General features: G+C 45.7%; 2 protein-coding genes across 10 annotated transcripts in view; one reads left to right on the top strand and one right to left on the bottom strand.

Annotated features, from left to right (window-relative positions):
* Positions 1-27,188, bottom strand: part of LOC116946282 (uncharacterized) — a 57,798-nt gene that overhangs the window by 25,011 nt on the left and 5,599 nt on the right. For 4 of the 8 annotated variants that reach the window (XR_004403457.2, XM_032961328.2, XM_076069947.1 and 1 more), the window contains exon 1: positions 2,989-5,737. Coding sequence is in view for 7 of the 8 variants with exons in the window: in XM_032961328.2 (XP_032817219.2) it covers positions 2,989-3,722 (734 nt within the window). In the remaining variant the exon portion in view is untranslated. The other 4 variants (XM_076069948.1, XM_032961332.2, XM_032961331.2 and 1 more) reach the window with 4 other exon arrangements.
* Positions 8,579-27,188, top strand: part of VWA3A (von Willebrand factor A domain containing 3A) — a 137,339-nt gene continuing 118,729 nt past the window's right edge. For both annotated transcript variants that reach the window (XM_076069946.1, XM_076069945.1), the window contains exons 1-5: positions 8,579-8,976; positions 14,007-14,099; positions 21,048-21,172; positions 24,693-24,770; positions 26,946-27,000. In XM_076069946.1, coding sequence (XP_075926061.1) covers positions 8,968-8,976; positions 14,007-14,099; positions 21,048-21,172; positions 24,693-24,770; positions 26,946-27,000 — 360 coding nt within the window. In that variant the 5' untranslated portion in view covers positions 8,579-8,967. The remainder of the gene's footprint in view (positions 8,977-14,006; positions 14,100-21,047; positions 21,173-24,692; positions 24,771-26,945; positions 27,001-27,188) is intronic.

The following is a 27,188-nucleotide window of genomic DNA, read 5'->3' as shown; positions in this document are numbered from 1 at the left end:
TACTTTCGTCTTGGAGAAATCACCGTAGTCGTGAGGTATATCAGGCTCTCCGATCTTACATTTACATGCAAATTACCGATTGGCATGCAAATCTCTAGCAATACAATGACCGCCTCTTCAACACCGTAGTCGTGAAGTATATCAGGCTCTCCGATCTTACATTTACATTCAAATTACAGTTTGGTTCTTTCAGTAAAGTCATGTAGAAAAAAATCAATTTAATAATAATAGAATACGACATTTTGATTGCAACACAAGCAACCATCATCATGAGAAAACAAATATAGTAAACTTAGATGTATAATGCAATACAACAGAGAGTCGGCTAACACAACAGTCAACACCCTCCCTGGTTGATTACGTTCTTCCAAAGATTGCTAAATTTGAGAGAGACAAAACACAGACACGGAGACACATAGACAGACACAAGCAGAAAGAGACACACGCATAGACAAACAGAAAGAGAAACCCTCTGTGAGAGAGAGTGGGGGGGGCAGAGAGAGGGGGGGGGGGGGTAGAGAACAATGAGAGTTGTGTGGAAACGTTATGATTTTTTTTTCTATCTACGTGACTTGACCGAAAGACCCAAAGAGTATGAATTCCTGCAGTCACGAAAGCTTTAAGTAAAAAAAAGTAATCTTTAAAAATTCAGATGTGTCACACACTGGTTCCGCGGTGCAAAGCGGAGGGAGTGGCGACCCTGCGTTGCATCCACGTTCACTCCACGGTGGGAAACAATGACAACGGCCGCACCTGCCGGAGACATAAAAACGATCCTGATGCCTGCTAGAAAATTGGAGTGATGAGATATAAGCTTACGTGCTGGATTGAGATAGGTTCTCACCACCCATGCCATGGTAACGGTAGCTAGAAGATGTTAACTACCTCGCCTGGCATACAGGAGGTCGTGGGTTCCATCCCGACCCCGAAGCCTGTTTATTTGGAGTTTGCATGTTTCTCCCTCCCCGTGGTTGCGTGAATTTTTCTCCGGGTCCTCGGTTATTCCCTCCATATTTAGAATCAACATGGCTGCTGTAAATTTCCACATGATAAGCCACTTTCGTTGAGCTATCATTTGTGTGTGGCTGGGTCGCTTCTGAAAAAATACCTTTATAGCTCAGTGGCCCTTAAAACATAGTTTATACTTACATAGTTTATCGATAATTGAGAGCTAATTGACCTCGACAGCATGGATTTTTTCCGTTGCACTGAGTGCCATGCAACACTTGTTCACATGGGAGAAATGTCATACCCATCGGTTGTGATGTCACGAGTTTGACCTCGTGTTCCCCCACCTGAAACACTGCAATAATGGCTAAACGGAGTCACCCAATATCACGAAGTAAATGCTAGTATTGAACTCTGGCCCTAAATATTTTTTTCTCGGTCAGGTAATTAAAAAAAAGTTCAAATCTACTCATCATAATGGTACAAAGCGTGCAGAAATGCATACATGCAATTAGCCATACTGAGCTGCGCATGATTGAATGTTTACATTCACAAATATCCCCGCCATTCGAAGTGTTCTCGACTAAAATCCTAGACTGTTGGATCAGAAAAAAAAACCATAAATCAGGAAGATGTCCACATAAGACATATACAGATAGATGTTCAGCAAGAAAAAACACGCCCAATTTCACACGCACCTACACAAAGAATCCGCTTGTACAAATACCCACAGCAATGTATATATTGCCACTCACAAATTTCACCGCCATGTAGCCAGCACATTTTAATTACAGCATGTGGTATCTTCGATTATATTTACGATTATTTGCAAACTAAGCAATGAATTAATATCGTAATATGGGTGTGGTTTTGTAATACTTTCAACACTGATTTTCGATTGTATTTATGAATAATTCATAGAGCCTGTTTTTGCCAGGCAAAAGTTTTCAATAAATATAATAATGAAGCTGATGTGATTTTTTTTACAATTTGTATTTACGATGAGAAACGAACAACTCCAAAAATGTGTATTTTTCAGATTTTTTTTGTTGACTACTTGATTCAACTTCTATTCGAAGATGTACCCATCGGAAACCGCTCAATGTAAAGATTCAGTTTTTTATTAGAACGAACAATTAATTGACGTAATGCTATATGAGGGGTAGCTCCTATCTTCTACCTTTTTCTAATTATTCAGATTTGAACATCATGAAATTCATATTTATTCAATCAAAACCACTTGAATACAAAATATCTCAAAAACAATAAAAGATAGAACCCAATGGTTCTTGCGTTAACTTTATTTGCTGTTTAACCCTCTATCAAAGGAAAAAAAACCCCGCAATGTTATATTTTGAACGGTTTCTGAATGACACGCACAAGCATGTTTATGGGACACTTAAAATCGAGATTTGGGGGGCTAAAAACGAAAAATCTCAGATTTTCAGATTTCTCCTGTTGTTTGTGTACTAAAAGCTACCTATATACCATATTTCAGCTTTCTACCTTGTCGGGAAGTCCCGAAGATGTTTTTGGGACATACAGATTAAGGTCTTTAGAAAGAAGATTATATGCAACCTAAACAATGAATATCATATATATGTGTGCGTATGTGGTTTTGTAACACTTTCCAACACTCTGTGGTGTTTATTTCGCAATAATGGTGATGCTTGTGCCATGCATGCTGGAAGCAGTAGATCATCCTCCAAGCCATGATGAGACAACAGCATCTCTAATGGAGAGGGCACAGGCACCCATGTGATCAATTTGGCCGGTTTCTCCAGGATAAATGCTCAAGAGCAACACAAATGTACTATTGGACATCTGTAACCAAAAAAAAGCTTTATAACTCATCAGATTCCTCCAGTATAAATACATATTCTGATTCCAATTACATCTTAACTTGTTTTACAAGTTATATTGCAAACCCCCATTACAGACCGAGCTAATTCGTTGAAAGCATTCAAAGGATGTTATCTATACATAGCATAAACAATACAGAGCGATGGTGAGTAGTTATGAAATAATCACATCCCTTACCCATTCAGCCTAACTTGTCCAGAATAGATGAAATCCAAGACGGCAGCGATGGCACAGGGGCTTATGATGTTGTTGTTCAGAGTGACCAAAGCGATGCCAGAGCCACTCTGTGATCCCGTCTTTGTTGCCATCGCTCTTCTCTGACCGCTCATCCCAGCGGTGTCCTCCATTCCGTTGGCCGCACCATTATCGAAGCGCGAATCTCCTGTCGACGTGGCGCTTTCTTGAGCCATAATAACACGGCAGTTTCCGTGCGTGTACGCATCTGCTGTGTTGTTTCCTGAAGGAAAAGTGTCCTCCTTGGGCGTCTGTCCTCCCCCGTTGGGCGGCGAGTGCAGCTCAAGGATCCGCGATGGGACGCTGTCAGAAACACCGCAGCACAGCGCCGCCAGATGGGGACTGAAGGCAGCGAGAACGGCGCGGTGTGCTGGGAATGTGGCTCCCCCGGAAATTTCAAACATGCAGTCACAAAAATCTCCACGGGCACGCTGCGCGCGGAGCTGCGCTAACAGTGACATCGCGTGTTCCTCCATCTCAGCCTGTGAGGGTGACACAGAAAAGCAAGAGTGGTCAATTATCATTACAATACAGCATTCACTGTCAGCAAAAATGACAGTTACCTTGTGATTGTAATTCATTACAAAAAATACATAATTACAATTGAAATTGAACCCAGGTGTGCAGAAGATATATTCCACTGTCAGATAACTTTCATCCGAAATATTAAGATGCATATTCGAAAAGTTTTGCTGGCTGGCTACATGGTTGATGTCAGCGCCCACATCTGCGTGATGTCACCCACATCCCACAGCGTTCGGCCAAAGCTCTACTCTGGACGTGTATCCCGTGCAAATGAGTGGGCCGTGCTAGTTTTGTAGCAAAAAATATATATACAGTATAAGGATACGAAATATTTGCTGCTTAACATCTGGGAATAATCGTGGATCAAAAATCCAGAGCGGCTCAAGTGTTTACGATTAGGTTTAGGTTGAAAGTATTTCTTTCTCTTAAATATTATAACGTCCATATGCAACCAGGGACAAATTATATTATCGTGAGCTGCAGAATACGTCGAAGTAACTATTCCTTGTCGTATGTTTATAAAATGATTTAGGTGGTGGAAGGGTTTAAAAATGTACTGATATGTATGTTCACATAGGGGTCTACGACGCATCGTTAATAATTCTGTGCATTTCTAACGTCTATAATCTGGGTTAGCTACAGTATGCTCGGATTACACACGGACGTTTATGTGCATTATATATATGGTTTACCTTTTGTCACAACTCTGTCATCTGGTTAATATGGAAAATCTTTACTTACAAGTTCACGCATACTTTGCCAATTGCCTTTATAGTCTGTTTTTACTCTAAAGGGTGAACTGAACCGTACATGTACACGTTCATAGGAACAAAGCAAACAATGAGTAACATTTTCCGAACCATACGCTTAAATTACACTCAATCTGGGAAGATTTAAAAGAGTGCATTTGTAGTGCGCAGTTGGGCTTTAATTGTTAAAATGTGGTTTTGTTTACGAGGTTTAGGTTTTGATTTCGGAGTCGTGAGTTACTAGGGTTGGATAGGGGTTGTGGTCGAGGGTTTTGTGGTTTGGGGTCATTTAGGTGCACTGGTAGCATTCTGGTACAGATCATGTAAATGGCCGCATGTCATAGTTATCAAACCATATGGTTTACCCCGTATTGTACAGGGAAATAGAGTGTTCAGGTCCATACAGCGTACAGCCGTTTCAAGAGCGCAACAACAAAAAATATATACGGCCAAATAAAAACAAAAGTTGTTTAACCCTTCGTAATTTTCTGTGTTTATTGCTGTACATTTACAACATGAGTGTGTGCATCCACATATCAAGCAAGCAGCAACATAAGTAGTATTGACACCAATTATCAAAATTAATACATAAATCAGTTTTTGTTTAGTAACCCAAAATTTGTCTATTTGTTTGTGTTCTCCCTTGTGATGGGACTTTGTAGGGTGAACGTTGAGATTTACAAGGGCACGGGGTGACCAATAAGATCTGAATTGATGTCATTAGGTAGGACACTGATAAGGGGTTGGCAGGTATGGCATGTGCAGGGAGCACACACACAAATGAACACACTGTAATCAGTTTTAAAGTAACACACGACTTAATTATATCACAATTCACGAGCAGTTTGTTTCTCGGTAGCGGGGGTGTTGATAGGGGTTTGAGGGGAGACATTGCTGCGATGGGTTGTATTTAAGATCCCGAGTGTCGCGTGACTGTGATCAGCGAGGGGGAAGGGTGTTAGGATCAAGCGCGCTACATGTCGTGTGTTGTTTTGATGCGTGACAATACGTGTAAGAGATGCAAACAGGAGTGGCGTTGACTTCGCTACATTAGGGGACAGCGTACGAATTCGGGGGTAGCGCAAGACTGCGGGGAGAGTAGCCTCGATCACTTTGTTTTATATACTCATACATATTCCTCATGCATGTTCTATGGGTTATCCAGATTGTTTCGGACGTGAAAGGGCACGAATTCCGTACACGCGCTTAACCGGTTTATTGCAGTTTAAAGCACGAGGCCCGGCTCTCGACCGAGGCGTGCCCCTCGCCTGAATCATCCCGCCGCCTCTGGCCCGCTTCTTCGGGCTGTGCGCGCCATGCGAGGGGCCAGGCTCGTGCCACGGCACAGGCCTCGGCCCGGAGTCACAACAACAACCACCACCACCGACACTGCGCCTAATCGCGAGCTTCCCGCCGCCACCCACCGCGTTCCATACGATTCTTGTACCGTGTGGGTAAAATGTTCTCCGCGGAGATGAGATCGCCCGTTCGGCACGGGCACCGAGGGATTGCAGCCGCCTCAGTGTTTATCCGAGGCAGACTCCGGCAGGCACTCAGCACCTCGCGCGGTGGACGCCTCAGGGGGGGGGGGGGTCCTTGCTGTGAGATTGCTGAATCGATTTGAATTTCAGGTTGAGGGAATCGAATCGGATCCCGCCCAGTGGTGACCTCACGATCGATTCTCTTGCTCGTCCACTGCTGTTGTTCGTGGTAATCGATCGTGATTTCTATCGGCATTGGAATCGTTATTTAGATGAATCCGATGAGCTATTAAGCTCTTTGTATTTTTTTACTGACGTCCAGTAAGGGTCAGCAAGCTACAAATACAACGCAAAACACTGACGGGAGTGCAAAGGTATAGAGAAGCTAAGCAAATAACTAAAATGGACGAGTAAGTAATGATAAAAAATTCTGTATATAAATGCAACTTGCGCTTCAAATTAAGTACATTCCTGCGGATTTTTAAACACCAACTGCAAGCTTAGCACAAAGCAGCGGAGGCTGCACTGTGTTCAAGAGCTATGGATGTCGAAGTGGAGGTCTGGTGGACACGAGAGGGCTTCAGGAGTGGAGAGTTCGTGCCGTGTTTGCTATCCCTCCTACATAGGAGAATAGCTTAGCGGTTTTACTGTAAAGGGTTCCACAGGTGGTCTTGTGACACCCAATTAATTGACACCCCGAACATTGTCTTTCCTTTGAATGTCTGGGTCTGTTTTAATGAAAGCTTACAGACAAATATATTAAGTTTTTGAGAATTAAATGTGGGGGTCACAACATATCCGCACCACCCTGTGCAAGAAAATCACCACAACCACAACACCCACCACAACCACAACATCCACCACAACCACAACACCCACCACAACCACAAAACCCACCACCACAACACCCACCACAACCATCAAGAAAATCACCATCAACACCCACCACAACCACAACACCAACCACCACCACAACACCCACCACCACAAGACCCACCACAACCACAACACCCACCACAACCATCACGAAGAAAATCACCACAACCACAACACCCACCAAAACCACAACACCCACCACACCCACAACGCCCACCACAACCACAACATCCACCACAACCATCAACAAGAAAATCACCACCATCACAACACCCACCAAAACCACAACACCCACCACAACCATCACCAAGAAAATCACCACAATCACAACATCCACCAAAACCACAACACCCACCACACCCGCAATGCCCACCACAACCACAACCACCACCACAACCATCAACAATAAAATCACCACCATCACAACACCCACCAAAACCACAACACCCACCACAACCATCACCAAGAAAATCATCACCATCACAATACCCACCAAAACCACAACACCCACCAAAACCATCAAGAAAATCACCACAATCACAACACCCACCACAACCACAACACCCACCACAACCATCACCAAGAAATTCACCACTATCACAACACCCACCAAAACCACAACACCCACCACAACCATCACGAAGAAAATCACCACAACCACAACACCCACCAAAACCACAACACCCACCACACCCACAACGCCCACCACAACCACAACACCCACCACAACCATCACCAAGAAAATCACAACCATCACAACATCCACCAAAATCACCACCAATAAAATTACCACCATCACAACACCCACCAAAACCATAACATCCACCACAACCATCACCAAGAAAATCACCACAACCACAGCACCCACCACAAGCACAACACCCACCACCACCAAGACAAAGATCCCCCGTATGGTCTAAACAGACTGTTGGGGCAATTTCTTTTCGCGAGCACCTATGAACGCCGGCACTACGCTCGGCAGCCTTTGTCTTACCAGTAGCGATGTTTACACACAGCAGCAGGTACTCATTTTAGGCTGAGTCGACCTAGGAGTGGCCCAGGACCGGTTCAGGATAATCGTCACCGGTGTTGGCCGTGAGTGGGAATCTAACTCGGCACGCCACGACTCTCACAACCACCACCACGATTCTTACAACCACCATCACTACAACACTCACAACCACCACCACCACGACTCTCACAACCACCACCACGACTCTCACAACCACCACTACCACCACGACTCTCACAACCACCACCACCACGACTCTCACAACCACCACCACCACCACGACTCTCACAACCACCACCACCACGACTCTCACAACCACCACCACCACCACGACTCTCACAACCACCACCACTACAACACTCCCAACCACCACCACCACCACGACTCTCACAACCACCACCACCACCACTCTCACAACCACCACCACTCTCACAACCACCACCACCACTCTCAGAACCACCACTACTACAACACTCCCAACCACCACCACCACCACGACTCTCACAACCACCACCACGACTCTCACATCCACCACCACCACCACCACAACACTCCCAACCACCACCACCACCACCACGACTCTCACAACCACCACCACCACTACAACACTCCCAACCACCACCACCACGACTCTCACAACCACCACCACCACAACACTCCCAACCACCACCACCACCACTCTCACAACCACCACCACCACGACTCTCACAACAACCACCAACACCACCACGACTCTCACAACCACCACCACCACCACGACTCTCACAACCACCACCACCACCACTCTCACAACCACCACCACGACTCTCACAACCACCACTAACACCACCACGACTCTCACAACCACCACCACTACGACTCTCACAACCACCACCACCACCACTCTCACAACCACCACCACCACCACCACCACCACGACTCTCACAACCACCACCAACACCACCACGACTCTCACAACCACCACCACTACGACTCTCACAACCACCACCACCACCACTACAATCCTCCTCCACCACCACCGCCAATCGCGTCTCACGCTCCCGGCTTCCGCGGCGTCGCCAGGCAACGCGAGTCAACACGGGGATGAGACCCAGGCAACGCCGAGTCGCACGCAACATCGAGTCGGACGCAACGAGTCGCACGCAAAAACGAGTTCCACGCAACGAGTCTCACACAACGAGTCCCACGCAACAACGAGTCTCAAGCACGGGCAGCGAGTTCCACGCAACAACGAGTCGCACACAACGAGTCGCGTGCAACAACGAGTCTCACGCGGAGCATGGAGAAGGTGAGTCTCTCACTGACAGCTGAAGAAGCTCTTCTCTCGTAACGGCTCCGATCAGAGTTGCATGTTTTCACGATACGACATTAAATGTCGCACCGTATGTAGCCAACCGCGCAAATCGGAGATGCGGGGGAAGTACAACAAACGATGTGTCTCTGTGTGAGTCTATTAGTCTCTGTGTGAGTCTATTAGCCTCTGTGTGAGTCTATTAGTCTCTGTGTGAGTCTATTAGTCTCTGTGTGAGTCTATTAGTCTCTGTGTGAGTCTATTAGTCTCTGTGTGAGTCTATTAGTATCTGTGTGAGTCTATTAGTCTCTGTGTGAGTCTATGTGTCTCTGTGTGGGTCTATTAGTCTCTGTGTGAGTCTATTAGTCTCTGTGTGAGTCTATTAGTCTCTGTGTGAGTCTATTAGTCTCTGTGTGAGTCTATTAGTCTCTGTGTGAGTCTATTAGCCTCTGTGTGAGTCTATTAGTCTCTGTGTGAGTCTATTAGTCTCTGTGTGAGTCTATTAGTCTCTGTGTGAGTCTATTAGTCTCTGTGTGAGTCTATTAGTCTCTGTGTGAGTCTATTAGTCTCTGTGTGAGTCTATTAGTCTCTGTGTGAGTCTATTAGTCTCTGTGTGAGTCTATTAGTCTCTGTGTGAGTCTATTAGTATATGTGTGAGTCTATTAGTCTCTGTGTGAGTCTATGTGTCTCTGTGTGAGTCTATTAGTCTCTGTGTGAGTCTATTAGTCTCTGTGTGTCTATTAGTCACTGTGTGAGTCTATTAGTCTCTGTGAGTCTATTAGTCTCTGTGTGAGTCTATTAGTCTCTGTGAGTCTATTAGTCTCTGTGTGAGTGGATTAGGCTCTGTGTGAGTCTATGTGTCTCTGTGTGAGTCTATTAGTCTCTGTGTGAGTCTATTAGTCTCTGTGTGAGTCTATTAGTCTCTGTGAGTCTATGGGTCTCTGTGTGAGTCTATTAGTCTCTGTGTGAGTCTATGGGTCTCTGTGTGAGTCTATTAGTCTCTGTGTGAGTCTATTAGTCTCTGTGTGAGTCTATTAGTCTCTGTGTGAGTCTATTAGTCTCTGTGTGAGTCTATTAGTCTCTGTGTGAGTCTATTCGTCTCTGTGTGAGTTTATGAGTCTCTGTGAGTCTATTAGTCTCTGTGTGGGTCTATTCGTCTCTGTGTGAGTCTATGTGTCTCTGTGTGAGTCTATGAGTCTCTATGTGAGTCTATGTGTCTCTGTGTGGGTCTATTAGTCTCTGTGAGTCTATTAGTCTCTGTGAGTCTATTAGTCTCTGTGTGAGTCTATGTGTCTCTGTGTGTCTATTAGTCTCTGTGTGAGTCTACTAGTCTCTGTGTGGGTCTATTAGTCTCTGTGTGAGTCTATTAGTCTCTGTGTGGGTCTATTAGTCTCTGTGTGGGTCTATTAGTCTCTGTGTGAGTCTATTAGTCTCTGTGTGAGTCTATTAGTCTCTGTGTGAGTCTATTAGTCTCTGTGAGTCTATTAGTCTCTGTGTGAGTCTATTAGTCTCTGTGTAAGTCTATGTGTCTCTGTGTGGGTCTATTCGTCTCTGTGTGAGTCTATGTGTCTCTGTGTGAGTCTATGTGTCTCTGTGTGGGTCTATTCGTCTCTGTGTGAGTCTATGTGTCTCTATGTGAGTCTATTAGTCTCTGTGTGAGTCTATGAGTCTATGTGAGTCTATTAGTCTCTGTGTGAGTCTATGTGTCTCTGTGTGGGTCTATTCGTCTTTGTGTGAGTCTATGGGCCTCTGTGTGAGTCTATGAGTCTCTATGTGAGTCTATTAGTCTCTGTGTGAGTCTATTAGTCTCTGTGTGAGTCTATTAGTCTCTGTGTGAGTCTATTAGTCTCTGTGTGAGTCTATTAGTCTCTGTGTGAGTCTATTAGTCTCTGTGTGAGTCTATTCGTCTCTGTGTGAGTTTATGAGTCTCTGTGAGTCTATTAGTCTCTGTGTGGGTCTATTCGTCTCTGTGTGAGTCTATGTGTCTCTGTGTGAGTCTATGAGTCTCTATGTGAGTCTATGTGTCTCTGTGTGGGTCTATTAGTCTCTGTGAGTCTATTAGTCTCTGTGAGTCTATTAGTCTCTGTGTGAGTCTATGTGTCTCTGTGTGTCTATTAGTCTCTGTGTGAGTCTACTAGTCTCTGTGTGGGTCTATTAGTCTCTGTGTGAGTCTATTAGTCTCTGTGTGGGTCTATTAGTCTCTGTGTGGGTCTATTAGTCTCTGTGTGGGTCTATTAGTCTCTGTGTGAGTCTATTAGTCTCTGTGTGAGTCTATTAGTCTCTGTGTGAGTCTATTAGTCTCTGTGAGTCTATTAGTCTCTGTGTGAGTCTATTAGTCTCTGTGTAAGTCTATGTGTCTCTGTGTGGGTCTATTCGTCTCTGTGTGAGTCTATGTGTCTCTGTGTGAGTCTATGTGTCTCTGTGTGGGTCTATTCGTCTCTGTGTGAGTCTATGTGTCTCTATGTGAGTCTATTAGTCTCTGTGTGAGTCTATGAGTCTATGTGAGTCTATTAGTCTCTGTGTGAGTCTATGTGTCTCTGTGTGGGTCTATTCGTCTTTGTGTGAGTCTATGGGCCTCTGTGTGAGTCTATGAGTCTCTATGTGAGTCTATTAGTCTCTGTGTGAGTCTATGCGTCTCTGTGAGTCTATTAGTCTCTGTGTGAGTGTATGTGTCTCTGTGTGGGTCTATTCGTCTCTGTGTGAGTCTATGTGTCTCTGTGTGAGTCTATGAGTCTCTGTGAGTCTATTAGTCTCTGTGTGAGTCTATGTGTTTCTGCGTGAGTCTATGAGTCTCTGTGAGTCTATTAGTCTCTGTGTGAGTCTATGTGTCTCTGTGTGGGTCTATTCGTCTCTGTGTGAGTCTATGGGTCTCTATGTGAGTCTATGAGTCTTTGTGTGAGTCTATTAGTCTCTGTGTGAGTCTATGATTCTCTGTGAGTCTATTAGTCTCTGTGTGAGTCTATTAGTCTCTGTGTGAGCCTATGGGTTAGCCTATGAGTCTCTGTGTGAGTCTATTAGTCTCTGTGAGTCTATGAGTCTCTGTGTGTCTATTAGTCTCTGTGTGAGTCTATTAGTCTCTATGTGAGCCTATGGGTCAGTCTATGCGTTTCTGTGTGAGTCTATTAGTCTCTGTGTGTCTATGCGTCTCTGTGTGAGTCTATTAGTCTCTGTGTGAGTCTATGTGTGGGTCTATTAGTCTTTGTGTGAGTCTATGGGTCTCTGTGTGAGTCTATGTGTCTCTGTGTGGGTCTATTAGTCTCTGTGTGAGTCTATTAGTCTCAGTGTGGGTCTATGGGTCTCTGTGTGAGTTTATGGGTCAGTCTATGAGTCTCTGTGTGAGTCTATTAGTCTCTGTGAGTCTATGGGTCTCTGTGTGAGTCTATTAGTCTCTGTGTGAGTCTATGATTCTCTGTGAGTCTATTAGTCTCTGTGTGAGTCTATTAGTCTCTGTGTGAGCCTATGGGTCTCTGTGTGAGTCTATGTGTCTCTGTGTGGGTCTATTAGTCTCTGTGTGAGTCTATGTGTGGGTCTATTAGTCTTTGTGTGAGTCTATGGGTCTCTGTGTGAGTCTATGTGTCTCTGTGTGGGTCTATTAGTCTCTGTGTGAGTCTATGTGTCTCTGTGTGAGTCTATTAGTGTCTGTGTGAGTCTATTAGTCTCAGTGTGGGTCTATGGGTCTCTGTGTGAGTCTATTAGTCTCTGTGTGAGTCTATGGGTCTCTGTGTGAGTCTATGAGTCTCTGTGAGTCTATTAGACTCTGTGTGAGTCTATGTGTCTCTGTGTGAGTCTATTAGTCTCTGTGTGATTCTATTAGTCTCTGTGTGGGTCTATGGGTCTCTGTGTGCATCTATGGGTCTCTGTGTGAGTCTATTACTCTCTGTGTGAGTCTATGGGTCAGTCTATGGGTCTCTGTGTAAGTCTATGGGTCTCTGTGTGAGTCTATGGGTCTCTGTGTGAGGCTATGAGTCTATATGTGAGTCTATTAGCCTCTGTGAGTCTATGGGTCTCTGTGTGAGTCTATTAGTCTCTGTGTGAGTCTATGTGTCTCTGTGTGGGTCTATTAGTCTCTGTGTGAGTCTATGGGTCTCTGTGTGAGTATATGTGTCTGTGTGAGTCTATGGGTCTCTGTGTGAGTCTTCGTGTCTCTATGGATCTCTGCTGTGTGAGTCTGTGGTTCTCTGAGTCTATGGGTCTCTGTGTGAGTAGTCTATGGGCCTGTGTGAGTTTAGAGTATTTGGCTGCTATACATTTGCACATAAGCCACTTCGTTGAGCTATGATTTGTGATTGCCAGGTCGCTTCTGAAAAAAAAAGCTATATAGCTCAGTGGACCTTACCTGGTAACATTGTTTAGTTCGGTAATAGCTGTACTTGATTTCTGGGTGAGACCACTTAGTGATCGTACCAATTTGTGTCGTTATGACCCTCCACTACTCGACACTGTCAAACACATTGTCACGTACGCAAGCGTTACGCGCGTAAAATTGTTATTGTTTCAGCTCAGCGGTAAGTTGAGGAACATTAAAGTAATTCGAGTGCGGCATTTCGTTGGAAACCGCATCAAACATCATCGGTCAGAATAACAATCCGGGAAGTGAGAACGCCTGCTCGTTGGCATCGCTGTATAACGAGTTGTGTGGACTATGAGTGTGCTCGCCAACAGCACTTGCCCCAACAGGCTATTAAGTTTACACGGGGGATCTTTGTTTTTGTGTGTCTGTGGAGCGGTTGTGGGGAGCGGTGGTGCAGCGGTTACAAACCTGCCAATCCGAGTTCGTTTCCCGCTCACGGCCAACACCGGTGACGATTATCTGAACCGGTCCTGGGCCTTCCAGAGGTCGATTCAGCCTCAAATGAGTACCTGTTGCGGCGTGTAAACATCGTCACTGGGGAGACAAAGGCGGTCGGGCGTGGTGCTGGCCACCCACCCCATCATGTGCCGTGCCGGCCTTCATAGGTGCTCGCTAACAGCACTTTCCCCAAAAGTCTGTTAAGCCTACACGGGGGATTTTTGTCTTGTGTGTGCAGAGGCCAGCGTGGAAAGATGTGGAGTCTGCAAAGGTGCAGCACGCCAACTCGGACCTGCTCGTGACTCACGTGAACCACACGCACGACCTCCTGGTGCGCTCATCATCTGCACCACAAAGTCACCGACACGTTCCCAGCAGATACCGTACATTGCAACAGATTGCATAGACTGCAACAGATTGCATACATTGCAACATATTGCATGCATTGTAATAGATTGCTTAGATTGCATACATTGCAACAGATTGCTTGTATTGCAACAACAATTGCATATATTGCAACATATTGCATACATTGCAACAAATTTCATATATTGAAACAGATTGCATATATTGGAACAGATTGCTTACATCGCAACAGATTAGATATACTGAATTGCCATGCATTGCCTTACATTGCGACAGATTGCATACATTGCAGAATTGCAGAGCAGACCGATAGCTGCTTTAGTGTTTGCTCCACCGTGTGTGTACCCAGGGCAGCTATTGAAGGCAGTCCGGGATATACATTTATGAAATGAAAGAGGTGGACAGAGAGTGGGTTTGAGTGATTTTGAAAAACTTAAGTGGATAACGAAACGCAACGTACTGGACCAGGATAATATTTTTTTGTGTATCAGTGTACGTCAGCTGTTGCGACATGTCGATTAGAAACAGACATTTACAAAGACAAATGGAACAAACACTCAAAGGTGAATAAAGGAGCCGTGGAGAGATGCATGCTTGGAATTATACTGAGAGGCAGATGTAACGTATGGGTTATAGGCCAGAGAAAAATACGTACCGTACCTAAGGTAGCAAACCTCAGAAGTATTTATATGGCCAATAAGAATGCATTTTTTGACAACTCACTCATTTGAAATGCTTATCGCATAATTTACTGTTATATTGACCACGTACAGATATTGGAACTATTAAATCGATGCCACACCATAGGTGATATTAACAATGGAAACATCCGGTCTGGGGCGAATGGACTGTGACATAATGCACCCAGGTTAAATAATATTTTTTCTGTACTGTTCACAATGTAGCCCCCCCCCCACGCCAATGACCGGCAGGGAAGCTGCATCTGGTGACTGGGGCCCGAGGAGAGGGCTGCAGTCGGGCACCATGGTGGCTAGGAGATGTTAACTCCCTCTTTTGGTATGCAGGAGGTCGTGGGTTCGATCCCGACCCTGATGCCTGTTGTACATTTGGAGTTTTAGTGTCTCTTTCTCTCATCATCATCACGGTGGCTAGGAGATGGTAACTCCCTCGCCTGGTATGCAGGAGGTCGTGGGTTCGATCCCGACCCTGACGCCTTCTGCACTTTTGGAGTTTTCGTGTCTCTCTCTCCTGCCGTGGTTGTGTGGATTTTTCTCCAGGTCCCTCCGGTTTTTCTCGCCACATTTAGAATCAGCGTTACACGTCTAAGAGTATTTGACTGCTATAAATTTCCACGTGATAAGACATTTCGTTTAGCTGTCATTTGTGATAGCCAGGTCGATTCTGAAAGACAACTGTATAGCTCAGTGGGCTTTACCAGGTAAAATATAAAAAATAGTATTTTTTATGCGTATAGTTTGGAACGGGAGGTCACGGATTGGGCTCTGCGCATTGGGCCTCCGAAACCGCTGTCGGGCAGTACACCGATGGGGTCTCTAGATGTCACTACAGAGCTGCTGCTGTCTCTTCTCTAGATGTCACTACAGAGCTGCCGCTGTCTCTTCTGTAGATGTCACTACAGAGCTGCTGCTGTCTCTTCTGTAGATGTCACTACAGAGCTGCTGCTGTCTCTTCTGTAGATGTCACTACAGAGCTGCTGCTGTCTCTTCTCTAGATGTCACTACAGAGTTGCCGCTGTCTCTTTTCTAGATGTCACTACAGAGTTGCTGCTGTCTCTTCTCTAGATGTCACTACAGAGCTGTGTGCTGTCTCTTCTCTAGATGTCACTACAGAGCTGCTGCTGTCTCTTCTCTAGATGTCACTACAGAGCTGCTGCTGTCTCTTCTGTAGATGTCACTACAGACCTGCTGCTGTCTCTTCTCTAGATGTCACCACAGAGTTGCCGCTGTCTCTTCTCTAGATGTCACTACAGAGCTGCTGCTGTCTCTTCTCTAGATGTCACTACAGAGCTGCTGCTGTCTCTTCTCTAGATGTCACTACAGAGTTGCCGCTGTCTCTTCTGTAGATGTCACTACAGAGCTGCTGCTGTCTCTTCTGTAGATGTCACTACAGAGCTGCTGCTGTCTCTTCTCTAGATGTCACTACATAGCTGCTGCTGTCTCTTCTCTAGATGTCACTACATAGCTGCTGCTGTCTCTTCTCTAGATGTCACTACAGAGCTGCTGCTGTCTCTTCTGTAGATGTCACTACAGAGCTGCCGCTCTCTTCTGTAGATGTCGCTACAGAGCTGCTGCTGTCTCTTCTCTAGATGTCACTACAGAGCTGCTGCTGTCTCTTCTCTAGATGTCACTACAGAGCTGCTGCTGTCTCTTCTGTAGATGTCACCACAGAGCTGCCGCTGTCTCTTCTGTAGATGTCACTACAGAGCTGCTGCTGTCTCTTCTGTAGATGTCACTACAGAGCTGCTGCTGTCTCTTCTGTAGATGTCACTACAGAGCTGCTGCTGTCTCTTCTCTAGATGTCACTACAGAGTTGCCGCTGTCTCTTTTCTAGATGTCACTACAGAGTTGCTGCTGTCTCTTCTCTAGATGTCACTACAGAGCTGTGTGCTGTCTCTTCTCTAGATGTCACTACAGAGCTGCTGCTGTCTCTTCTCTAGATGTCACTACAGAGCTGCTGCTGTCTCTTCTGTAGATGTCACTACAGACCTGCTGCTGTCTCTTCTCTAGATGTCACCACAGAGTTGCCGCTGTCTCTTCTCTAGATGTCACTACAGAGCTGCTGCTGTCTCTTCTCTAGATGTCACTACAGAGCTGCTGCTGTCTCTTCTCTAGATGTCACTACAGAGTTGCCGCTGTCTCTTCTGTAGATGTCACTACAGAGCTGCTGCTGTCTCTTCTGTAGATGTCACTACAGAGCTGCTGCTGTCTCTTCTCTAGATGTCACTACATAGCTGCTGCTGTCTCTTCTCTAGATGTCACTACATAGCTGCTGCTGTCTCTTCTCTAGATGTCACTACAGAGCTGCTGCTGTCTCTTCTGTAGATGTCACTACAGAGCTGCCGCTCTCTTCTGTAGATGTCGCTACAGAGCTGCTGCTGTCTCTTCTCTAGATGTCACTACAGAGCTGCTGCTGTCTCTTCTCTAGATGTCACTACAGAGCTGCTGCTGTCTCTTCTGTAGATGTCACCACAGAGCTGCCGCTGTCTCTTCTGTAGATGTCACTACAGAGCTGCTGCTGTCTCTTCTGTAGATGTCACTACAGAGCTGCTGCTGTCTCTTCTGTAGATGTCACTACAGAGCTGCTGCTGTCTCTTCTCTAGATGTCACTACAGAGTTGCCGCTGTCTCTTTTCTAGATGTCACTACAGAGTTGCTGCTGTCTCTTCTCTAGATGTCACTACAGAGCTGCTGCTGTCTCTTCTGTAGATGTCACTACAGACCTGCTGCTGTCTCTTCTCTAGATGTCACCACAGAGTTGCCGCTGTCTCTTCTCTAGATGTCACTACAGAGCTGCTGCTGTCTCTTCTCTAGATGTCACTACAGAGCTGCTGCTGTCTCTTCTGTAGATGTCACTACAGAGCTGCCGCTCTCTTCTGTAGATGTCGCTACAGAGCTGCTGCTGTCTCTTCTCTAGATGTCACTACAGAGCTGCTGCTGTCTCTTCTCTAGATGTCACTACAGAGCTGCTGCTGTCTCTTCTGTAGATGTCACCACAGAGCTGCCGCTGTCTCTTCTGTAGATGTCACTACAGAGTTGCCGCTGTCTCTTCTGTAGATGTCACCACAGAGCTGCCGCTGTCTCTTCTCTAGATGTCACTACAGAGCTGCTGCTGTCTCTTCTGTAGATGTCGCTACACCACAAGCCACCGTGCAACCAGGCTTCACAACACCAGTCTGGGGAGGCACAGACAGCAAACGGTTGGAAAATCCTGGCGGTTTATATTAGTATTGTCTTCTATACTCAAGTGTATGTTACCTTATATAGACGTACTGTATAAAGTGCCGCATTCTTAGCCAGTTTACAACTATTGCAAAATTGTACGTAAGGTGATCGTGGTTGAGATAAAGAGTGGGGTTGTCATTTAAAGTGGTGGTGGTGTAGCCGTGGTGACGGGAGGACAGACGGGAGTTGTTGAGCAGGGGTTGAGGCAGTGGCGTCACTTGGGTTTGTCACCCAGTGCGGTAACTCATGGTGTCACACCTCATTGACCTCCGCCCGTACTAGACCGTACAGAATCCTTCGTAATGTTTTTTGTACTAATCTTACTCGTAAATCGTAATTCCCGTATATCACTGAATGTAATGGCAATAGTTGGGACGTAAACAACTAGCAAAATTAAAATTATACTTTTAAAATACAATCTTTACTTTAATTACTACTTAATTCTCAAAAAGTTATTGATATAGGTTCACAAATACTGATTACCACAACATTGTAGCTAAAACACCAGAAAATTTGGCAAAACCAGCGACTATAGAAACACCAGCAGCAACAAAAACAGCAGCGCGTACATGTAGCGTGTGCAGACGAAACCACGTGACTCGAAGCGTCATTGTCGTTGGTTAATAATGACAGCTCTGACCGGAGCGCATTAGAAGGTTAAAAAAGTAAATTAGCATAGAGTTTTAGCCTTGTAGGTATATTGTACATGTTATCTTGGCTTACGAAAAATGTTTTTGTTGTCATAACTAACTACAGGGATATTTTCCAAAAAATCATACATTTCCGCTGAAAAACTGCACATAAATTGTAGAGTCATTTTGGTGTCATCCCCTCTGATGGTGTCACCCGGTGCGGTCCGCACCCTCCGCACCCCCCTAGTGACGCCACTGGGTTGAGGTAGGCCTGGTCATAGCTGGTTAGGGAGTAGCAGTGGGGGTAGTGATAGGGGTTGGGGTAGTGATAGGGGTAGTGGTAGGGGTTAGGGTATGGGTGGTTATCAGGGTTGGGGTAGTGATCGGGGTTCTGATAGTGATAGGGCTTATGGTAGTGATAGGGGTTGAGGTAGTGATAGGGTTTGGGGTAGTGATAGGGGTAGTGATAGGGGTTGGGGTAGTGATAGGGGTAGTGATAGGGGTTGGGGTAGTGATAGGGGTTGAGGTAGTGATAGGGGTTCGGGTAGTGATAGGGGTTAGGGTAGGCCTGGTTGTAGCTGGGAGGTGGGGTAGGGAGTAGCAATTGTAGTCGGATGGGCAAGGGAGAAGAGATGGGGGTTGTTTTAAGGGAGTGTAATGAGAGAGCGCTACCTAAGGGACGGCGAGGGGTTTTGCAGAGTCACTGCTGGATTACTTATATCCAATCAGAAGGAAGGGTTCCATCTGGGCCAAAGGTAACGGGCGGAGCTCGTGGGTATGTACGGGAAACATCTAGAAGGTTCCAGGAGGGGCGTGGCTAGAGGTGGAGCCTAGCTCCACCGAGAGCAATATAAGGAGAGGCAGTGAGAGGACTCGGGGTCGGTGTGGGAAGCCTGGAGTCCAGACTGCATCATCGCCTACCTCTTCTCACCACCGGCCACGTGGCGGGCTCTGCCAGCGAAGCCCTCTCTCCTCCCATTGCGCCGCCAGTCAACGGCGAGTGTGGAGAGAGAGAGACGCACCGCAACGGTGGACGAGGGAGTGTGCGCGTTACAGCAAGAAGAGAGAGAGCGAAGCCATCCGGAGAGAGAGAGCGGAGCTGTGCAGTCATTGTTAAATAAAAGACACAATTCAGCAGTCGTCGTGGATGTGCTTTATTACAGGAGGAATGGAAGCCGGTAATAGTGTAGTGGAGTAAACAATACGCATAGGAATTGGCCACATACAGTACATACAGACAGACAAGGTGAACGGGTCACATGAGGTCGAAACAGGTGGTCGAGTCGCGGGTGGCGTAAACAACCCGAAGTAATTAAGGGAGTCGTGGCACGAGGGCTGTGATTGGTCGAGAGGCTGTTAGTGTTAAGTGGTGGCGTCTGGATGTCTGATGGAGGGGACAGGTGCGAGCTGGCGGAAAACGGCCAGCGAGCCACGTGGCAATTAATTAAGGCTAATGCGAAAGGGGATAAAACGCGAGGTGGTTTGAACGGAGTGGAGTGGCTGCTGGGGAGTTGTTGTTGGAGAGTTGTTGCTGGGCAGTTGTTGGCGAGAGGTGAAGAGATACGAAGAAGACAGCTGGAATGTTAGGGAAGAATAGATAGAGAGCCGGACCCCAAAGACAGTAAATAGCGATAGGGAGAGTCAGCGTTAGCGGAGATAGATGGAGTCACTGTGTTTGAATAGCTAGATGGAGTCACTGTGTGTGAATAGACAGACAAGATACTGTGTGTGAATAGATAGAAGAAGAACCACTGTGTGTGGAAGGGAAGTCACTGCGTGTGAAGAGATAGCGGCGATACAGTGTGTGTGAGGGGAAGGGAAGTCACTGCGTGTGAAGAGATAGCGGCGATACTGTGTGTGTGAGGAGATAGAAGACGAACCACTGTGTGGGGAAGGGAAGACACTGTGTGTGAAGAGATAGAGGAATGAACACTGTGTGTGGAAGGGGATGCACGGACGATGCTGAAGTAAATCGGAGTGTCCGAGTTGGCGGAGCACGGAGAGAATTACTATGTGTACGGAACGATGGAATAAAAGTGACGGCGGAAAAAGAGACGGTTGTCGTCCGAGTGAATTCACGGCACTACAATAGTAAAGACGATTGTGCTATGTGCAGTGGAAGTTTGTTTCAGTGAAGGGGATCAAGAAGGGTGAAGGAACGAGGGTGAGACTCGGGGCGAGGGAGGTACAGAAAGTAGATTGGGAGCGCGCGCTGTGTGAATGTTATACAGTGCAACGATTGTTATGCTTCGAGATGTAATCCAGGATATCAAGCTCGTGCCCGTTTAGCAATCCGAAAAGGCCCTCTCGTTGCGAGCCACTGCGCACGCGTTTTTTTTGTTTTGGGTGCCTGCGACAGAGAGCCGAGGGGATGGAGGTTTCGTGCAGCGACCGACAGAACTCGGCGCAGTGGCTGAGAATGCGCAGCCTGGAGAGCCACCGCCTCACCCTACCGCACCTCCTGCACAAGGGCACCGTCGTCACGTACGCTCTGCAACCTCGACGCTGCTGCCACCACCTCTTTCACGCCAACTAAATTGCAGCCCCTTGATGTTCTACTGCGGGCTGAAGCAGGATTACTGACTTCTTCCACGGGGTTCTTTTATGTTATTCACTGTGGTTATAATGCACAAAACGCTGCTTTCAGACACCCCATGACCATATCTGTCAACCCCATGTTAGTGCCCTACGTTAATGTAGACCAATTCGGACCTTATTGGTCACCCCGTGCCCTTATAAATCTCAACGTTCATCTTATAAAGTCCCATCACAAGGGAGAAATACAGACATTTTTTTTTGCCCGTACTGAAATGGCTGTATGCCATATGGACCTGAAAACTCAATTTCCTGTACAAGAATATGGGTAAACCGTATCGGTTGACAGCTATGCATGACCAAGGCCGTATTATCCAATAAGCCACAGTAGGCACGATGCCTAGGGCCTACGAAAAAACATGTAACCAAGATATCTTCTTGAATGAATATATTAAAATAGCAAGAATAGGCAACTGTACATTCTAAGAGACAGAGTCAAGTAAATGTCAATAGGTTTTTTTCTCATAAGGTGAGAGCGACATTAACCCCGTAGATTAACTTTCAGAGACTTTTTTCATTGCAAAATTATCAATAACATCTTCAAATGGTGTTTTTTGCACAGACTCATTGTCAATAGAGAGCAATGCAAGGGAAGACAAAGGCGTTGTCGTATGGACGAAGTTACACATGAGACAAGCGAGTGACAGCGGCGGTAGTAGTAACATGGGGCAGCAGCAGTACCAGCTGTAGAGTTAGCGCTGAAGGTCTACAGAACAGAAGTGCCTAGAGCCTACAAGGACTTTAATCAGGGCCTCGGCTAAAGGACTTCCACCATTCCACGTTGGTCGTGAGGGGTGGGATGACCTTAAGTTAGGTCATCTACACTGGACAATCGTGGATTGGTGAATTCAGGGGAGAGCGTTGAGCTGTCACCGCTGACACTTGGGTTAGAATCTAGGCAGCTGCTGCCATGTGATGAAAGTTGAGTTTGCAACCATAGCGAGTCGATGGCCTCAGCCCAGTCACCGATGACTGCCAAAAAAATCCCATCAACATTCAACATGGTTCTGCACTTAATTTTGGCTACGTTCCTGTTCTAAGAATTAAAATATAGATTTTGACGTATGCATCACACAGCAGAACGGGTGGGAAAGTGCTGTGGTATACCGCTAGAATGAATTACAACAGATTGAGGAGGCTGGTGATGGAATGGCAGTCAAAGGAGGGAGCAATCCATACGCAATATGGATTGTATGTGGCATCGCTGGACCGTGAGGGATAGTGGTGATAATCAGAATCAAAATATTTATTTATACTGCAGGAGGAATCCGATGAGCTTTAAAGCTCTTTTTCACAGATGTCCAGTTGGGGCACAGGGTCAGAACGTTACAACAACAAACAATACAAAAACACGATAGGGGTGCAAAGTATGGGAAATGTAAGCAAATCACTAAAAAAATATACAAATAAAACTAAACTTATATTTTAGCAGGTAAAGCCCACTCAGCTATTAGCTTCTTTTTCAGAAGCGACCTGGCCACAAATGATAGCTCAATTAAGTAGCTTATCATGTGGAAATTTATAGCAGCCAAAACTCTAAATAACCTAAATGCAAATGTATAAATGTAGAGGGAAAAAGCAGAAGACCTGGAGAAAAAATCCACACAACCATGGGGAGAGAGACATGCAAACCCCAAATATACAGACTTCAGGGTCAGGATCGAACCCCTAACCTGCTGCAAAACAGGCAAGGAAGATATCCATTGGATTGGCAATGGTGAATTCCACTCGGAGACACTAATACGTAGCGTGCACAAGTGAAATTCACACTGTGCAAGTTACAGAAACAAGCTACGGGACAAGTTACATACTGTCCGCGTTACAGGACATTTCATACATTATTTCCATGCTGCCCATTCCCTCGTCAGTACCCAGTGCCATGTTGCTGCCATTGAAATGCCCCTGAGTGCTAGCGACCATGACGTTTAACTCACCTCCCTGCTATGCCCTGCCATTGTGTGCACTTGCCTGCTACCTTAGCAATCACCCATTGTACTTCCACACCGCCAGTGGGCACGATAGCAGTCATATACGGCAACAGACGACCGGTGACATCCAGACATGGACAGATCAGAGCTCGCAGGTTCACTCACTGCGGTCATGCAGCTCCGTTCCGCGTTATTCAACACTTTGCATTACTCTAGTTCTGTAGAATATCCCGTTGACGTGAGTGTTATATGAACACCTTCTGGGGCAGCAGGGTTGATATTGTCGTAACACTTTGCGCCTCACGGCATGGGTTTGATTCCTGACTCGAGCATCTATTTGCGTGGAGTTTATGTTCTGTTATGCGCGAGTTTTCTCCAGAGTTCTGCGGCTTTCCCTCATCTCACACTGAAAATGTACCTGCAAGTTACTAAACTATTTTTATTTTTACCAGGTAAGGCCCATTGAGCTATATAGCTCTTTTTCAGAAGCGACGTGGCCACGAATGATACATCAACAAAGTGGCTTATCACGTGGAAATGTATAGCAGCCCTCGAAACGCATGTTTCTAAATGTGGAGGGAAAAACCGGAGGACCCGGAGAAAAATCCACATGAACACAGGGAGAGATAGAGGGAGACGTGCAAACTCTAAGTTTTGCGGCATCGTCAGGGTCGGGATGGAACCTATTACCTCCTGTATATCAGGCGAGGTAGTTAACATCTTGCCACTGCAACGCCCAAATTGGGATTACATAACATCGCCCCCCCTTCTGCAAAAACATTTCAGCATCCTCCTGAACAAGAGTCCTGAGACTCTGTGAGGCTTTCCGGGTGACCAAGCATAACATAAAAAACATGTTCCAAAAAGGTACGCATTTTTGTGATGACATTAATTCACAAAGGCCTCCCACCATGCCCGGCCGGTGCTCGCCGAGCTGCACTGGCTTCCAGTTGCCGAACGAATTCGTTATAGGGTTGCAATCCTTACACACAAAGTGCTTGCCACAAATTAATCACAACACCTTGGTGATCTCGTCAAGGAATGTAAACCATCACACGAACTTTGGTCATCCTCGCAGTGGCGGATTTTGGCTGGCCATCAAACAAAGACGGTCACCGCATCACGCGCTTTCAGCGGCCGTCTGGAACTCGATGTTAGGAAGCCACTGAAGCTATGCACTTTTAAATCATTTAGATTGGGAACTAATTCTTTCGACCTGCTTCTTATCTTTTCGTGTATTGTCCTTTCCCCAGCAAGTTTGGCTACGTATGGTGCCAAGAAGTTTAATGTAGATAGATTATAAAAGTTAGCTGGAAGTAAAAAAAAGGAAAGATTGTACTTGTAATACTTTTTCTGACCTTTTTTTAATTGCATATGCATCCAGTTTGCTGTGTGACAGCTCGTGCGCCTGCAATGCCGCCGATGAGCTGGGCGGCAGGTGAATCCTCTGCGCTGTCATTTCCTGTTTTGCGTTTCAACAGGAGCCCTGGGCCGGACGTGCAGGAGCACTTACACTTCAGTGCTGCTGTCATTGCTGAGTTCGAAACCAAACTGCACCAGTAAGTGAACTGCATTTGTCTTCAACTAAATCGCGGATGATTAGGCAGTGATACTCATAAGTCGTCTGGCATAATTTGTCTAATTTTGCATGACGTTCAATAATGTTGGAGAAAAAAATGTTGCGACAGACAATTTTCTATATGTATGGCAATTTGAACCCTTTTCCGTTCCAATAACATACTTGTCATCGGTATAAAAAAAGAATGGATTTTGTCCTTTCTGGCAATAAAACAGGTGTTAAGATGTTCAAACACCAAATAGAATACCTTTTGCAAGGAATCAAGTCTGCATTAACCACACGTACTTGTGGTGAACATGCATACAAACATACTCTGATAATATATGCAGTTTTTCTTCCGATTCCGCTCCGATGACGTATATGTACACATCATCTGAACAGTACCCGAAGAAAACTAAAAAATGAAAAACTTTATTGGTACCGAGGCTCCCACAAGGCCACGGGGGAGGGCGCGTGGCAGTTTTGGCACCGGTTATCGTAGAGTGCGGCGGTCGTGTCACTACGGTTCTCGGCGGGAACCTCTTTAAAAACAAGGGCACGACTACGCCTTTCTAAATAAAATTAACGCCGAGCCGCTCGCGCGTTCCGAGATTCAGCGGTGAATGGGACACCACCACACCCTGCGACTTGCAGACGTCTCGGAACGGGAAAAGGGTCAAGAGAATATTTAATACTGTATATATAAATTGTACATGTAAAGCCACATTATTGTGCTGATGTCCAGTTGATTGCTTGTTTTGATAATCATCACCAGCTCCATCAATCCATTATCATCATCCATGGCCGGTGATTGTGAAAGGCTTAGATGAATGGAGGAATTGCCTGCACCACTCCTTTTGTTCATGAAATGGCTGCAGGTAATCGGGAGTTTCCATGGATAGATTTTGGCCGTGCATTATAGCTTTTATATATGTGTGTATATATTTATATATTTTTTGTGAAACAAAGCATACCCGATTTATGTCTCTCCCTTTGACGACGTTTCGCAAATCTGTCGTCACGTTAATATGAACACCGCTACCTGATTTGCGTCACCTCAACCCCACTCATGTCGCTGACAGCATCATTGTTCGTCTTGTCTCGTTATCTGTAACCTCTCAGCCTTCGCCTCCACCTGGAACCGCTTTGCGTCGCGCTTAAATAAATATACTAAACTGTAGAGAACAATATATTATTTATGTACGGTATTTTGGTGATTTGTTTTTATAGGGAACTGCATCTTAATGTACCCTAAGTCATTTGTGTTTAAGTTTACTGCGTTGAGTGCGGTATTTTTGGTAATGTAACGTAACGTTGTGGGTACGTCTAGGATGAAGATGCGAGCGTTAACACAACGCGTCACCACACAGCCTCCATTGTCTTCACTTTCTTTGCCGTCGCTTCGATATTCCCCGTCGAGGTCGCAGCTTTCAGGAATGCACCTTCCCGCCGGATTTAAACCGGGGTGCTACTCTTCTGTATTGGCAGTGGTGCACAAGCAACTAACTCAACATATTTGTAAATAACACTGCCTTAAAAATAAGATATTTATATTCTTAAGTAAACTCTTTATTTTTGTAAGGCGGTATTTTTTTCATGAAATACGGCTCGCTGTTACCTGAGAGGTGTGTAGATGTGGCTCATTGACAAGTGCGATGATGTGACAGAGCGGAGCACTGCGGTTATGGTTAAGGGCAAGTTAATATGTGTTAACTAGTTACTAGCCGGAAAGCCTGTTCACGATCGTCTTCATTGATAGGTTGTACAAAACATCGCACAATATGCCTTTGAAATGCATTATGGGCACAACATGATAATTAATGGTCAATAATTTCCAAAAAATAATTAAAATCAAATATTGGTTGAAAGATACAAATATAATTTGATCGTCAAAGTGATTCTTGCTCAATCGAGCGTGAAGGTGTTGCTCGTTTTCTTTTTACAATCCTGAACCAGTGATGGAAATTCCATATTCTTATGACGGGGGTGATTTTATTCATAGAACAAGTGTTGACTTCCAATGTCACGACTGTGACTGTACAAAAAGGAATTATGCAATTAAACATTACATATCCCTAACGCGTTTGGATGTGCGTAGCGATAATCATTAACGTGAGCGCGATAGAGTGCGTGCGTGCATCGATCCTCACCGTCCAGCGTTTATTTCTATTTTCAGGATGATTGCCCTTTATCATCAGAGGATCAAGTGGCTGTTGCAGGACAGCAGGAAGGTACTGTGTATTAAATGTACATTTGACGACGGAAGGTCAAACACTTAATGCTATCTTTTGTAAAAATTTCCAAAAGTGGAATGGGTGAGGCACAGAAGTGAATGTCACCGTGGGTTAATTTCACTGCGCAAGCTTCGTTACGCTAATTTGTGTGTATGTATGTTGAACTCCTTTCGTAGCCAGCCGTG

The sequence above is a fragment of the Petromyzon marinus genome, chromosome 26 (assembly GCF_048934315.1).
Source record: "Petromyzon marinus isolate PM22_M1 ecotype Great Lakes invasive population chromosome 26, UKy_Petmar_22M1.pri1.0, whole genome shotgun sequence".
In the NCBI taxonomy this organism is placed as follows: Eukaryota; Metazoa; Chordata; class Hyperoartia; order Petromyzontiformes; family Petromyzontidae; genus Petromyzon; species Petromyzon marinus.
The sequence above is the reverse complement of the archived record's forward strand: the minus strand, read 5'-3'. Positions and strand labels throughout refer to the sequence as shown.